This window comes from Acinonyx jubatus, chromosome F2 (assembly GCF_027475565.1).
Source record: "Acinonyx jubatus isolate Ajub_Pintada_27869175 chromosome F2, VMU_Ajub_asm_v1.0, whole genome shotgun sequence".
NCBI classification, from domain to species: domain Eukaryota; kingdom Metazoa; phylum Chordata; class Mammalia; order Carnivora; family Felidae; genus Acinonyx; species Acinonyx jubatus.
In genome coordinates this window covers 74116025-74128059 of record NC_069394.1, presented here as the reverse complement: position 1 = coordinate 74128059, position 12035 = coordinate 74116025, and the positions used below count along the sequence as shown (strand labels likewise).

Sequence of the window (12035 nt, the reverse complement as noted above, 5' to 3'; positions counted from 1 at the left end):
ATCTATCATCTGGATCTGTATCTATACAGAGAGACTGTAAATTACGTGTATAATCTGAATCTGATCAGATAAACATTTGACTTCATAAAATGATATGTGATACGTAGGACATGCTCCACAGCGACATACAGGCGATGCCTGTGAGGCTCAGAGGAGACTCGGGCCCGGAACTGAATCACTAGCCCCTTGCAGAGCTGCTTCTGAACCCCAGGCCTGAACCCCAAGAATACCTTGTTCTCATTCACTGTGCTCAATGCCCAGGATTTAAAAATATTTAGGGGAAGAAAGTCATTAAAAATGTTTAAAAAAAAAAAAAAAAAAGGAAAAGAAAAGTAAAGCAGTAGAAAAATGGTGGTGGGGGGGGGGATACAGTAAGACCAACCAGAAAGCACTGATTGCTCTGTCCGCCAGATAGCTTGTCCCCCAGATAGCTTGTCCCCTGTAAGGACAGGGGATGTGAGATACTGTCAGGAACTCTGGATTGGTGAGGTGTTCCAGTCGTGAGGGTTGTAGAAGATGAGAGCTTCCAGCATTAGGACATGTGAGCAGAATTGAACAATCCTATTTACTTAAATATCAGAGGACTTGATTCACAGGTAACATGGAAACTGGTGAATATTGCCAACACAGGCCATATCCATCACTGCTGTAAAACTTCTTGTGGGAGAGAGACCCCACTGATAATTGAGTTATCTGGGCATATTTTCTCTACCTGGAAGAGTGCTGGAGATGCTTTTTTTTTTTTTAGTGGTTTAGAAACCACTTTTTTAAAAGTGGTTTGTAAAATTAATGGGAATAAGAGAAAGGGAGGGAACAAAAAGGAGATAAGGAAGTCAGATATAAAGTGAACATGTATTTTAAAAGAAATCAAAGACAGGGCGCCTGGGCGGCTCAGTCAGTTAAGCGTCCGACTTTGGCTCAGGTCATGATCTCGCGGTTCGTGAGTTCAAGCCCCGTGTCGGGCTCTGTGCTGACAGCTCGGAGCCTGGAGGCTGATTCAGATTCTGTCTCCCTCACTTTCTGCCCCTCCCCCACTCACACTCTGTCCCTCGAAAATAAACATTAATAAACAAAATAATAATAAATAAAAGACCAGAAGGTGAAATATACCAAAATGTTACTATCCTTGGGCAGTAAAATGATAGGTTATATTAATTTTCTTCTTGATAAACTTCTGATGTTTCTAATTTTTAAAAAATTACGTCTTTATTAAATATTTCAATTCTTGCTCAAGTAATATATGTTCATCAAAAAACCAGGTGGTATGGAGAGACTTCTAATGAAAAATTGCCTCCCTGGCCTCATGCTCCTCAAAGACATTTACTTTCACGAATTTTAGTCATTGTAATATTTGTTGCTCAGAGGGGCACCTGGGTGGCTCAGTGGGTCGAGCATCCGACTTCGGCTCAGGTCACGATCTCATGGTTTGTAAGTTCGAGCCCCGCGTCAGGCTCTGTGCTGACAGCTCGGAGCCTGGAGCCTGCTTCGGATTCTGTGTCTCCTTCTCTGTCTCTTCCCCTCCCCTGCTTGTCTCTGTCTCTGTCTCTCTCTCTCTCTCTCTCTGTGTCTCAAAAATAAATAAACATAAAATTTTTTTTTTAATATTTGTTGCTCAGAATTCAAAATACTATACTCATACTAGTCTCTCTTAAGTAAAAATGTTCCCCATTTTACTTACCATTAAGTAGGAATATGGTCACATGGTTCTAAATTCAAGACCTACGGGGAAGTATATGGTGGCAGTTCTGTGTGCCTTTCATCCCTAACCTCCAGCCGTACAACCCCCCTTGCCCCCTTGCCCCCATAGGAACCATTGTTATCAATTTCTGCTGAACTGAACAGAGACATTCTAGAAATATTCATGCAGATACAATTAAAGGTGTACCAAAACACATGTTGACTGGGTTCCAAAACTGGTTATCACCCACATAGAACAAACTTCTGGGAATAAGAGAATAAAAGGTACAAATCCATTTTGATCAGTAAAATCAAAATGCTAGTAGTCACATACTAAGTATAGGGTAGATGGCAGGAGTGTCATTTCCCATTTCAGTTCTCTGTGTTGAAATAGATACACTGAGGAGGCACGAACTTCTGGAAAGGTCTTTTTCTTAACACGCCTTTTACAAACAGGCTTTTGTACCTGTTAATCCTATTTTGGGCAGATCCCCCAAATCCTTTGTTTTCAAATACTGTGAGTCCATTTCAACAATTTTCTGCTGTGTTTTAAAGTTCTTAGCCCCCCTGGGCTCAGAGCGGTGAGAAATGGTTTTTGTCAAGCATTCTCTTGTTCCCACTGATGCGTGAGCACTGAATGACTAAAGACAGCTTATCACGGTCATGAAAATTTGAGGCTTCAGAGGTGATACTCTGCTTGTACTTCATACTTAGGACTCTTCCCGAATGGGGCTTTTTCTTGAGAGACTCGCGACCTAAATAAAATTAAACCACTAAGTAAGTACCGTTATCGAATTTGCTTATGTTGTAAATGCTCGTACAGCAAACCTTCCACCTAGAATGTTAAACAGATTCCTCCGCCGAATCTGCCTTCCTAAGTGGCTTAGCCACAGCAGATGGCTTCCGAATCCCATCCCGTGTCCCGAATCCCCTTGTTTTTCCATGGAAGAACTCAGGATCTTTCTATCTCCCTGAAATGTCATTGGTCATTATGTTACTCTGAGTAACTGTTTGTCCTTTCTACTTGGAAACTTGCGGCCATAAATTCTGGGAAATCTTCATAGGTAGCTTCCTCGAAACTCCTCCTCCCCGTTTTCTGTTCTCTTGCTGGATCACGTACGGGGAGGTTGAGGCTCATGTCTGTTCGTGGCTTCTGTCATCCTGCCCTTTGGTACTGCTCGAAGGCTTTATCTGCCCACCCTTCCTTTGATGAGGGGTCTTACGGGAACGAAGGTCTGCGGTGGTCCAGGCTCACCAGTCAGCACCCTTCCGGGACAGTGTCTTCAGGTGTGTTCTCTGGGAACATTTAGTTTCTTCAGAAGAGAATCTCCAGGTCCTGCCTGTGGGGGACCAGCCTGGCTGTCAGCACTCTGGAGGTGCACTGGGGAGGGGGCCTCAGTGTCTTCTGTGGTTGTTTGTGGTTGTATTTTTTTTTTTGTTATTGTCGTGAAATATACACAGAGTAACCACGGTAACCATGGTAGCCCCGGTAACCATGTTCAAGTGCACAATTCGGTAGCAGTGAGTACGCTCACCTTGTCGTGTGTCCATCACTACCCTGCATTTCCACAACTTTTTCATCATCCCGGACCTAAGCTGTAGTAAGTCCCCAGCCCCCTGCCCTCCAGCCCCTGGCAGCCTCTGTGTTACCTTCCGTCTCTGAATTTGGCAAGTCCAGGTACCTCCGATAAATGGAATCATATGGCATTTGCCCTTTTGCGTCTGGCTTGTGTCCTCAAGGTCCGTTCCGGTTGTGGTGTATGTCGGGAGGGTCCCGTCTTCCCACCCTCAGCCTTCCTCCTAAGTCCTTCAGCCTGCACTTTACCCCCACCTCCACGGGGGCTGGCGTTCCCGAGCGTGGGCTTGTCACCTTCAGTCTCTCCAGCGCCAACATGGGCCACCTGCCAGGCAGGCTCCGGGTGCAGTCTGTCTGCGGCCACCAACGTCACCCTTCTGTTGAGTGTGCGGTGACTCCGTGTGGGAGTTCCCCAGGGCATGCCGGGAGGACACATCCTGCCTGTTGGTGGTGATCCTCTCGCCCAGGTACTTCTGTTCCACGTGCCTGCTCCTGGCTCAGACCACGTCTGCCTCCGGGTGACAAGTGTCTCCCGGTTTCACCAAATGCAGAGCTGAAGTCTCTATTTCTTGTTCTCCTTGTGTTTTAGGATACATTAAACGGGGGAGGGGGAGGAGGTGGGGCAAAAGATCCTTACTTCCCTATCCTAAAAGCAAACTGCAATCATATTCATATATGAATTTTCTCAAGAAAATAGAGGGGATCTTTGTGGTTGGGGTTTTGTTTTGCTTTGCTCTTACAAAGAAAAAGGAAGCTTGAAAATGAGAAAGTTTCCTGAAGCATCATGTCTTTCCTGGCTGTTTCTTTTTTGAATGTTTGTTTATTTTGGTGAGAGAGAGAGAGAGAGAGAGACAGTGTGGGGGGGGGGGGGAGGGCAGAGGGAGCAGAGGGAGACACAGAACCTGAAGCAGGCTCCAGGCTCCGAGCTGCCTGCACGGAGCCCAGCGCGGGGAATCGAACTCACAAACCGTGAGATCGTGACCCGAGCTGATGTCGGACGATGTCGGACGATTAACGGACGGCCCCACCCAGGTGCTTTCCTGGCTGTTTCTTACCAGACACGTCCAGCGTGTGAATTGGATTCAGGGAATTCATCTGCTGTGAATACTCACCTTGGTCACAGACGGTGCTCAAAAGAAAGAGAAAAAAACCTGCCCTTTTGGAAGTATTAGGGGGTGGGAGGCTGTGGTCCCATAGCAGCTGCTACTCCCTCGCTCACACGCACAGAGGGCCCCTTGTCTCTAAAGACTCATGGTCTCTGGGGCCTGCTGGACTCCATTCAGAGGGGAGAGAGTTGCTAACTCTCCATTCCTTTTCTGTTCTCAGCCGCACTGCGTTTTTCTCCTCCCTGTGCTCCTTCACCAACTTTCGGTCTCTGCTGATTCCTACCCACTCCGGATTTCACTTCCTGCTCCCCACCCACCTCCCTCTCCTTGAGGGCATCCTCCCCGCTGAGCTGCGTGCCCTTTGAGGACAAGACTCTGTCCTAATCATCTCTGCATCTCTCAGAGCCTAGTGCTAGCTTTTCCGTCACCAGCCAATGGGTGTTTGCTTTCTTTAACCTCACACAACAGAGCAAGGACCAAGTATCAGGTTTAACCTTGCGGTCTGGTTGAAGTCTCCCTGCCCCCCCTCCCTTTCTTCCATAAGACTCGTCATTCGATAGCCTCGTGCTTCTTGATTTACGTGTGCATTCAGATTTCTTTCTGGTCCTCTTATCAAGTCAAGTTCCCTCAGGCAGGATGGAGCACACCTGGCCTTTATGTGCATCATGGAGAGTTCTTCAGAGTTTAGGAAAACAGAGGAGAATGAGGAAAGAAAACTCTGCAGTGAGCCAAGCGGGGGCGGGCTAGAAAATCATCTCTTCTGTGGGCATGTTCTGACCGTTTATTCAGCTAGGGTTTCTCCAGGCGGAAAGCAGAAGAGAGGGGACGCCTGGGTGGCCAGTCGGTTAAGTGTCCGACTTTGGCTCAAGTCTTGATCTCATGGTTCGTGGGTTTGAGACCCGCATCGGGCTCTGTGCTGACAGCATGGAGCCTGCTTAGGATTCTGTCTCTCTGCCCCTCCCTGACTTGCGCTTTCTCCCTCTCTCAAAATAAATAAATAAGGGGCGCCTGGGTGGCTCAGTCGGTTAAGCGTCCGACTTCAGCTCAGGTCTTGATCTTGTGGTCCGTGAGTGGCTCTGTGCTGACAGCTCAGAGCCTGGAGCCTGCTTCAGATTCCGTGTCTCCTTCTCTCTCTGCCCCTCCTCCACTTATGCTCTGTCTCACTTTGTCTCTCAAAAATAAATGTTTAAAAAATGTTTTTAATAAATAAACTTTAAAAAAAGTGAAAAACATATTCCTAAGAGGTTTGCTGGTCCAGCTGCCGTTTTCTATCATCCTGGGTATAATCCTCCTACCAGGATCGCAGAGCCTCACCCAATGCCCAAGTAGAAGCAAATACAGAGATTTCAACTGAAATTTATCCAAGTGAGCTTGGCTAGTTACAAGAGCCAGAGCAATGCTGAAGTCACATAATTTATGGAGACTGGAACCCCAAATGAATAGAGTGTTGCACATCGGTCCCTTGGCTTCAAGCAATGAGAATAAGTTGAAGTCTTTCCATTAGAACATTCCTGTTACACAAATATCTGAAGCTAGTGTTTCAAAAGACTTGAGCAAAATTAATTCACCGTGTAAATAAACAACTTTCAGGAGATCCTAACTATTGTAAGGTTGGCTTGGATCTTTCCATTTCAAAGACAAGGACTTTTCCAAGACTGAAACAATGATGTCTTCTTTCAAGGGTTTAAAATCCATGCAGGGCCTTCAGTCATTGTGTCCTTAGAAAAAGAAAGGTTAGTTCAGGGCAGAGGAGTTCAAAGGTCGCCGATCATGCCCCACGGTAAGAAATAAACAGAAAGTCAGCTCCACCAACAAAACAAAAGTTTTCACAAAATCGCACTAACTTTTACTACGTGCGGGGCATTCTGATCTTTTCTATTTTATTCTGTTATAATGTATTTTTAAAAACTGGTAGCTCCCTAAAAAAAAAAAAAAAAAAAAAAAGGTCAATTTGTTGATCTCAAATCAAATGTATGTAGTGACCCACAATTTGAGAAACACTGATCAGAGAATAAATTCACAAGAACGCTCTGTTTCAAATCTGGTCAAAGACCTTTCACTTCTAGCTATCTCTTAGAACCTTCTCAGTGACCGCCCCTGGTAAGACCTATGGCTAATGGAAAGGAAATTGTTGTAATGAATGGAACTCCTCGTATGCCGGGTATCAGATGCTACGTGGAAACATTCTGCATGACTCAGCTTTTTCCCTACACGGTAAGGTATCCACACAGTCGGCAAAACATACAGATGTAGACACCCCATTTCAAACACGGAGGGAAATGTTCTTTTTTCTTCCTTAAAGCTGTTCTCAGGGTCAAAGATGGACAGTTGCCCACATGAAAGGCCACCCTTCGTTACCAGTCCTCTTGCAGAGCTCAGTAGGAACGACGAACACTCCCCTTCCCTCACTGGACGTTAAGAACATACACATTCTAGAGTCAGTGTGAGCTCTGCACTGAAGTCTTTTTAGGGGACAATTTCATGATTGGGACATAATCCACTGGACTGGCTGATTTACGGATTTTGACTTCCTTTAGTAAACTTATGTTGAAAAGCTGATTTGAAAAAACTACGTTGGTACGAGATAACGTACACGAGGATGATTTTTTTTGGTATGTGTATTACAGGTAGAAGTTGGAAAAAATACCGCAAAAGAAATGGAGATTGAGGGTTAGAATTGGGTTTGGCTAGATCATTTAAGGCCAGTCAAGTCCATTATCCTTTTGCCATTCAAAGAACCTGCTCTGTCTTCTGCTTCTCTCGTTTGCCCGTTTTCACTCTGGCAAACCGAATGCCGTCTTGATCCCCTTCGTAGTAAAAGTTACGCGTTATTTAGTTGCTTACCGAACCCTCCTTAGCCTCCCTGTCCATTTGCAAGGGCTGCTGTAACGAAGTACCGCAGCCTAAATAGCTCAAACCACAGAAAGGAATTTTCTCACGGTTTTGGCGGCTGGAAGTCTGCGACAAGATGCTGCCAGGCTGGGCTTTTCCTGAGGCTCCTCGTTGGCCTGGAGAGGGCCATGTTCTCGCTGTGTCTTCGCGTGGCATTTCCTCGGTGCCCACACGTCCCTGGTGTCTCTGGGTCCTAATCTCCTCTCATAAGGAACATCAGTCAGATTGGGTGAGAGCATACCCTCAAGGCTTCATTTTAACTTGATTACCTCTCTCAAAGCCGTATCTCTGCCCTGTGGTCACGTTCTGAGTTGGAGGGCTAGGACTTTAACGTGTGAATTTATTTGGGGGCCGGGGTGGGGGACACAGTTCAGTCCATGACAGCGTCTACAGCTCGCTTCAAGAGTGGATGTAGGATGCCAGGAGCGGAAAGACCACTCCGGTGCTCGACCCTCGGTCAGGCTGCTAAATGGTACATTTCTTTTGCTTTAGGGCGAACTAATGCTGACGTGATGACCGCCCTGTCGCAGGGCTACCGGATGCCCCGCATGGACAACTGCCCCGACGAGCTCTATGACATCATGAAAATGTGCTGGAAAGAAAAGGCAGAAGAGAGGCCGACGTTTGATTACTTACAGAGTGTCCTGGATGATTTCTACACGGCCACGGAAGGGCAGTATCAGCAGCAGCCTTGACGCCCAGGGAGGCTCGTGGCCATCGGCTGGGACGGCTGCCTCATTCGAGAGGAAAACATGACCGTCGCTGGTTGTGCTAGTCTTTCATATGCTAGGATCATCTACCGGCCCTGCTTCCTGAAAGCGAGGCCAAGTTACTCAGGAAGAACACTCTTGACATGGGCAAGTATTCTCTTTCTCATCGGCTGATGCCCACCGGTAGCCGCGCGGACCGCACCCAGCCGGCAACCTTGCTTCGCTAGACCGACGTCTGCCTTCGGAGAAGGAGCCACCTGTTCCGTCCAACAGGCACCCACCCCGGCCTCTTGTTTACGACTCGATGTGGGACTCATGGGCGCAGAGGCCCTCGCAGTGAATCTCAAACAGTAGCAGAGTGAAACGCATTCCTAAAAAGCGAAGCAACCAGACGCAGATCACGACCCTCGTTTGCATTTTCTCTCTGCCTTGGCTTATCTGTTAAAAAGAAAAAAAAGAAAAAAAAAATTACTAATCCGATCTGTTGTTACGTTTTGCAGCTGAAGTCAGAAGGTTAAAATGGTCTCTCCCAGATTGCAGTGATTTCCCCTGCCCCTAAAGTCTGAGGCTGTTAAAGATTTTCCTTCCACGGAGACGGCTGGGAACTCCCAGACACGAAGCGTGCTCTCCTGTTCTGTTTCCTATAGGAGTGTGTGCGGTTTGTGAGTGTGCACAGATGTCGTGTGTCGCCACACAGACCCCACCGACAGCCAGGGCTGGCCCAGACCTCCCAGGAAAGAGAGAAGAACCAAAGGAACTGCTGTACCCTCAGAAGGAATATTTTGAATGGCCCAGCTTTTCAATTCCCCAGTTTCCTATCTGAGAGACTTTTTTGACCATGTACTTTGGGTCAAACAATAAGATTCTAATCTCCGCAGAGCCTTACAAAAGGCCTTCTAAGACATAAGAATTCTCTTTATTGCTTCCAATGATTTGAACGTTACTTTAACGATGGAATGTTCATTTTCGTTGTACTCGAGAAAGTAAAAACGCCATATTTGGGTCTATTTTTGTGATTCATCCATCTTTTCTAAATTGTGTAAGGTGTGGGTGGGACTATTTATACGAGGATACGAAAGGAACGGAAGTGACTGAAAGGCTCAAATGAGCTCCTGCAGCAAGGGAGACGAGAGGTCTTGTTTACTAAGTTGTTCTACTGTGAGCTTCAAATAGAAAATGCTACATCACATCGTGTTTCACTTATGCTGTTGTGTATATACCTAATATTGCTGTTTTCTTGATTTTATTTGAATACACCTGGCCCAGTAACATCTCAAGCTTTTTCCTTGTGTCCAACATTTCCAACTATCGTCAACGTAGAAATGAGTACCGGTTGGGGGAAAATGAGAGGCGATTCCATACAGTTACATCGTTTAAAAAACTTGGACAAGGTCTACCTCCATTCCTTTGAGCGTTTCCAGATTGGAAAACTGGGACGTGACAGTCCGGCTATCTCTTTATGGGGGCCAAATAGGATTTGTTTTCAAATAGGCTTAGCAGGCACCATTAGAATTTCATTTTGTGTGTGTCGCCTAGGTGTTGGGTACCTAGGGGAAGGGATAAAATATTCTACTTTCCTGTGCAATCTTTTTTAAACGTCCTTTTTAAAATATTCTAAAGTTCTTGATTCACAAATGCCACATTCACAGAGGGAGAATATTATCACCATAGAACGTCTGCACAGCTGATCACTTGATTCACCCACCTGTTCACATTTCATTTCAGAATCACACGTATGACCCAGCATGTTCTATGGAGAAAGTGTAAACAATCCCTAAAGCAGAAAGAAACGTCTAGAAAATTAGTAAGTTTGTCTTCGCCCTGTTTTTCTTTTCTCAATTCTGCTTCCTTTTGCCATTTTACAGTCCACTTTTCCCTCCCGATCAAGCATGTGATCTTTTCCTCCATCACCTGGGGCCTCGTCACTCAGTTGCAGGATGTGCTCCTGTCACATCATACCCCATGGACAGCATGGGTCTCTCCGCTTGTCAGTAGGATTCCAGCTGCCTCATGATCGGCAGGCAAAATGAGGGCCTGGGCATGTTTGTATCATCTTGGGGGGGCGGGGGCGCGGACCAGAACGCCTTACATCATCACATCCCAGCTCATTACTGGGGACTTGAAAAGGAGCATGGCCTCAGGTCCCGCCATTGTTGTTCCGCAGGAGGGCTGTAAGTCACTGTACTTGAGAGGCTTCCCGGTAGATATCTGGTTTACCCAGGCTTGAGAGTCCCTCCCTTGCTTTGGTCCATAAGGCAAAGTTAATTGCTCAAAGGAAGGCCAGCCTGCACTTTCCTCAGATGCCCCCAGGGAGGACAGAGGAATACAGGAGGAAGGAAGAGGGAAAATGTGCCTTTTTCCTCTTTTATGGCCACGAAGCTCACTGAATCCAAAGTAAAACTCATAGGCTTGACCCTGGTGTCCTCAGTAGAAGGGACACTCTATAGCCCCTCCAAGATGTCTCCCGGGATTCTGTCAGAACCGCCCTGGAAAAGCATACTGCCCAGGCCTCCTAGGGAAGATAATATACTGCGGAAGCATTGATTCCTGTCCCAAGAGTGTGTAAAAGAGGCCAACAAAAGGAAGCACCATATTTATTTACTCATGCAGTGGGATAGCTCAAGGGCACTGAAATGTAAATACAAACACATTTCCAATTTAGCCTCTGGTGATGGCTTTCCTTGTATCTTTTCCTTTGCTCAAATACAAACTACATTGGGGCAGTAGCTGCTGAAAGGCGCTCAGTACTGAAACACCAGCATCGGGGTACGCTTGATTGAATTAAAACAATTGTTCATCCCATAGCTGAGCTCCCTGGCCTCTATGAATGTTATTGCCACCTCCACAGCCCGTCAGTTCCTTGTATTCTCAGATGAGATCTCACCACCCATCTTTCCTCCCAGGATCTTTGTTTTCTTAGCAGATTAAGTGACCATGAGCCTTGCCATTCTTCCTGATGGAAACGGCGGTTATAAACCTACAGAGATAACTATACACCCGCCAGTGGCTCGGCGCTCTTTTGTACTTGGGCACGTTGCAAAAATTACCTGTAACTCACGCGGCAACCCTTGAAGGTATGGCCCATGCTATCGCTATTTAACGGCTGAAAACTCACGTGCCTTGAAGGCCACCGGAGGAATGGACTGGCTTCACATCATGTTGTTTCCTTGTGAGATAAGTGAAAGGCTTTTACAACAGGACTCATTTGAGCATTCCAGGCGCACAAAGGAATCACTTACAAACTGCTTCATTGGAGTCTGCGCAGGTATGAGGGAAAATTTCTGAGTAATTTTAACTTGAGAAGAGAGGTCAGACAAGAGCTCAACTCACTACTCACACCTTTTTAAAAAGACAGTTGAGGGGTGCCTGGGTGGCTCAGTCAATTAAGCATCTGACTTCAGCTCAGGCCATGATCTCATGGTTCATGAGTTCGAGACCCGTGTCAGGCACTGTGCTGACAGCTCGGAGCCCGGATCCTGCTTTGAATTCTGTGTCTCCCTCTCTCTCTGCTCCTCCCCCACTCATGCTCTGTTTCTCTGTCTCTCGAAAATAAGTACCCATTAAAAAAAAAAAAAAAAAGATGATAAAAAAAACAAAGACGTTCTTTCCTAACGTGCAATTCAGACCATGTGGAAGCACTACATTCAATTCTGAACGCTCGATGGTGAATTATCAAATCTGAACGGCTCTGGAAAAGTCATTTGGATGTGGGCTATGGGGTACGTGAGAAAGAATTGGGAGCATGTCAAGTGTGGAAGTCTTTGGGCAGTCGGGGAGAGCCACACCACAGACGTTTTGACGTAAAGGAGAGAAATGGAATCATTTAAAAAACGTTTGCTCTGTCAGAGAATTCATTTTGAATCCTACTTTGTAAGACGTTTTAAAAGTGGCTCAGCACACTCCTAATCTCTTTTTTGTCCTTGCACTTCGCTTTAAATAGGGTGCTCGGTGGGCTAACCGTAGTCATTCAATGCGGTGCTTTACCGAACACTTCCCTGAGGACAGGAAATGTAGCAGACGCCTTAGGGACATGGACGGTGAGTCTCAAATTCTTTGCTTTAAGGAGACAAGTAC

At 46.3% G+C, this 12035-nt stretch overlaps 1 protein-coding gene across 7 annotated transcripts in view; it reads left to right on the top strand.

Moving 5' to 3' along the window:
• The window catches only part of LYN (LYN proto-oncogene, Src family tyrosine kinase), a 127318-nt gene extending 115814 nt beyond the window's left edge, over positions 1-11504 (top strand). For 6 of the 7 annotated variants that reach the window (XM_027042887.2, XM_027042888.2, XM_027042889.2 and 3 more), the window contains exon 13: positions 7744-11504. In XM_027042887.2, the coding sequence (XP_026898688.1) occupies positions 7744-7946 (203 nt within the window). In that variant the 3' untranslated portion in view covers positions 7947-11504. The remainder of the gene's footprint in view (positions 1-7743) is intronic. The other variant, XR_008292805.1, reaches the window with a different exon arrangement.
• The last annotated feature ends 531 nt before the right edge of the window (positions 11505-12035 follow it).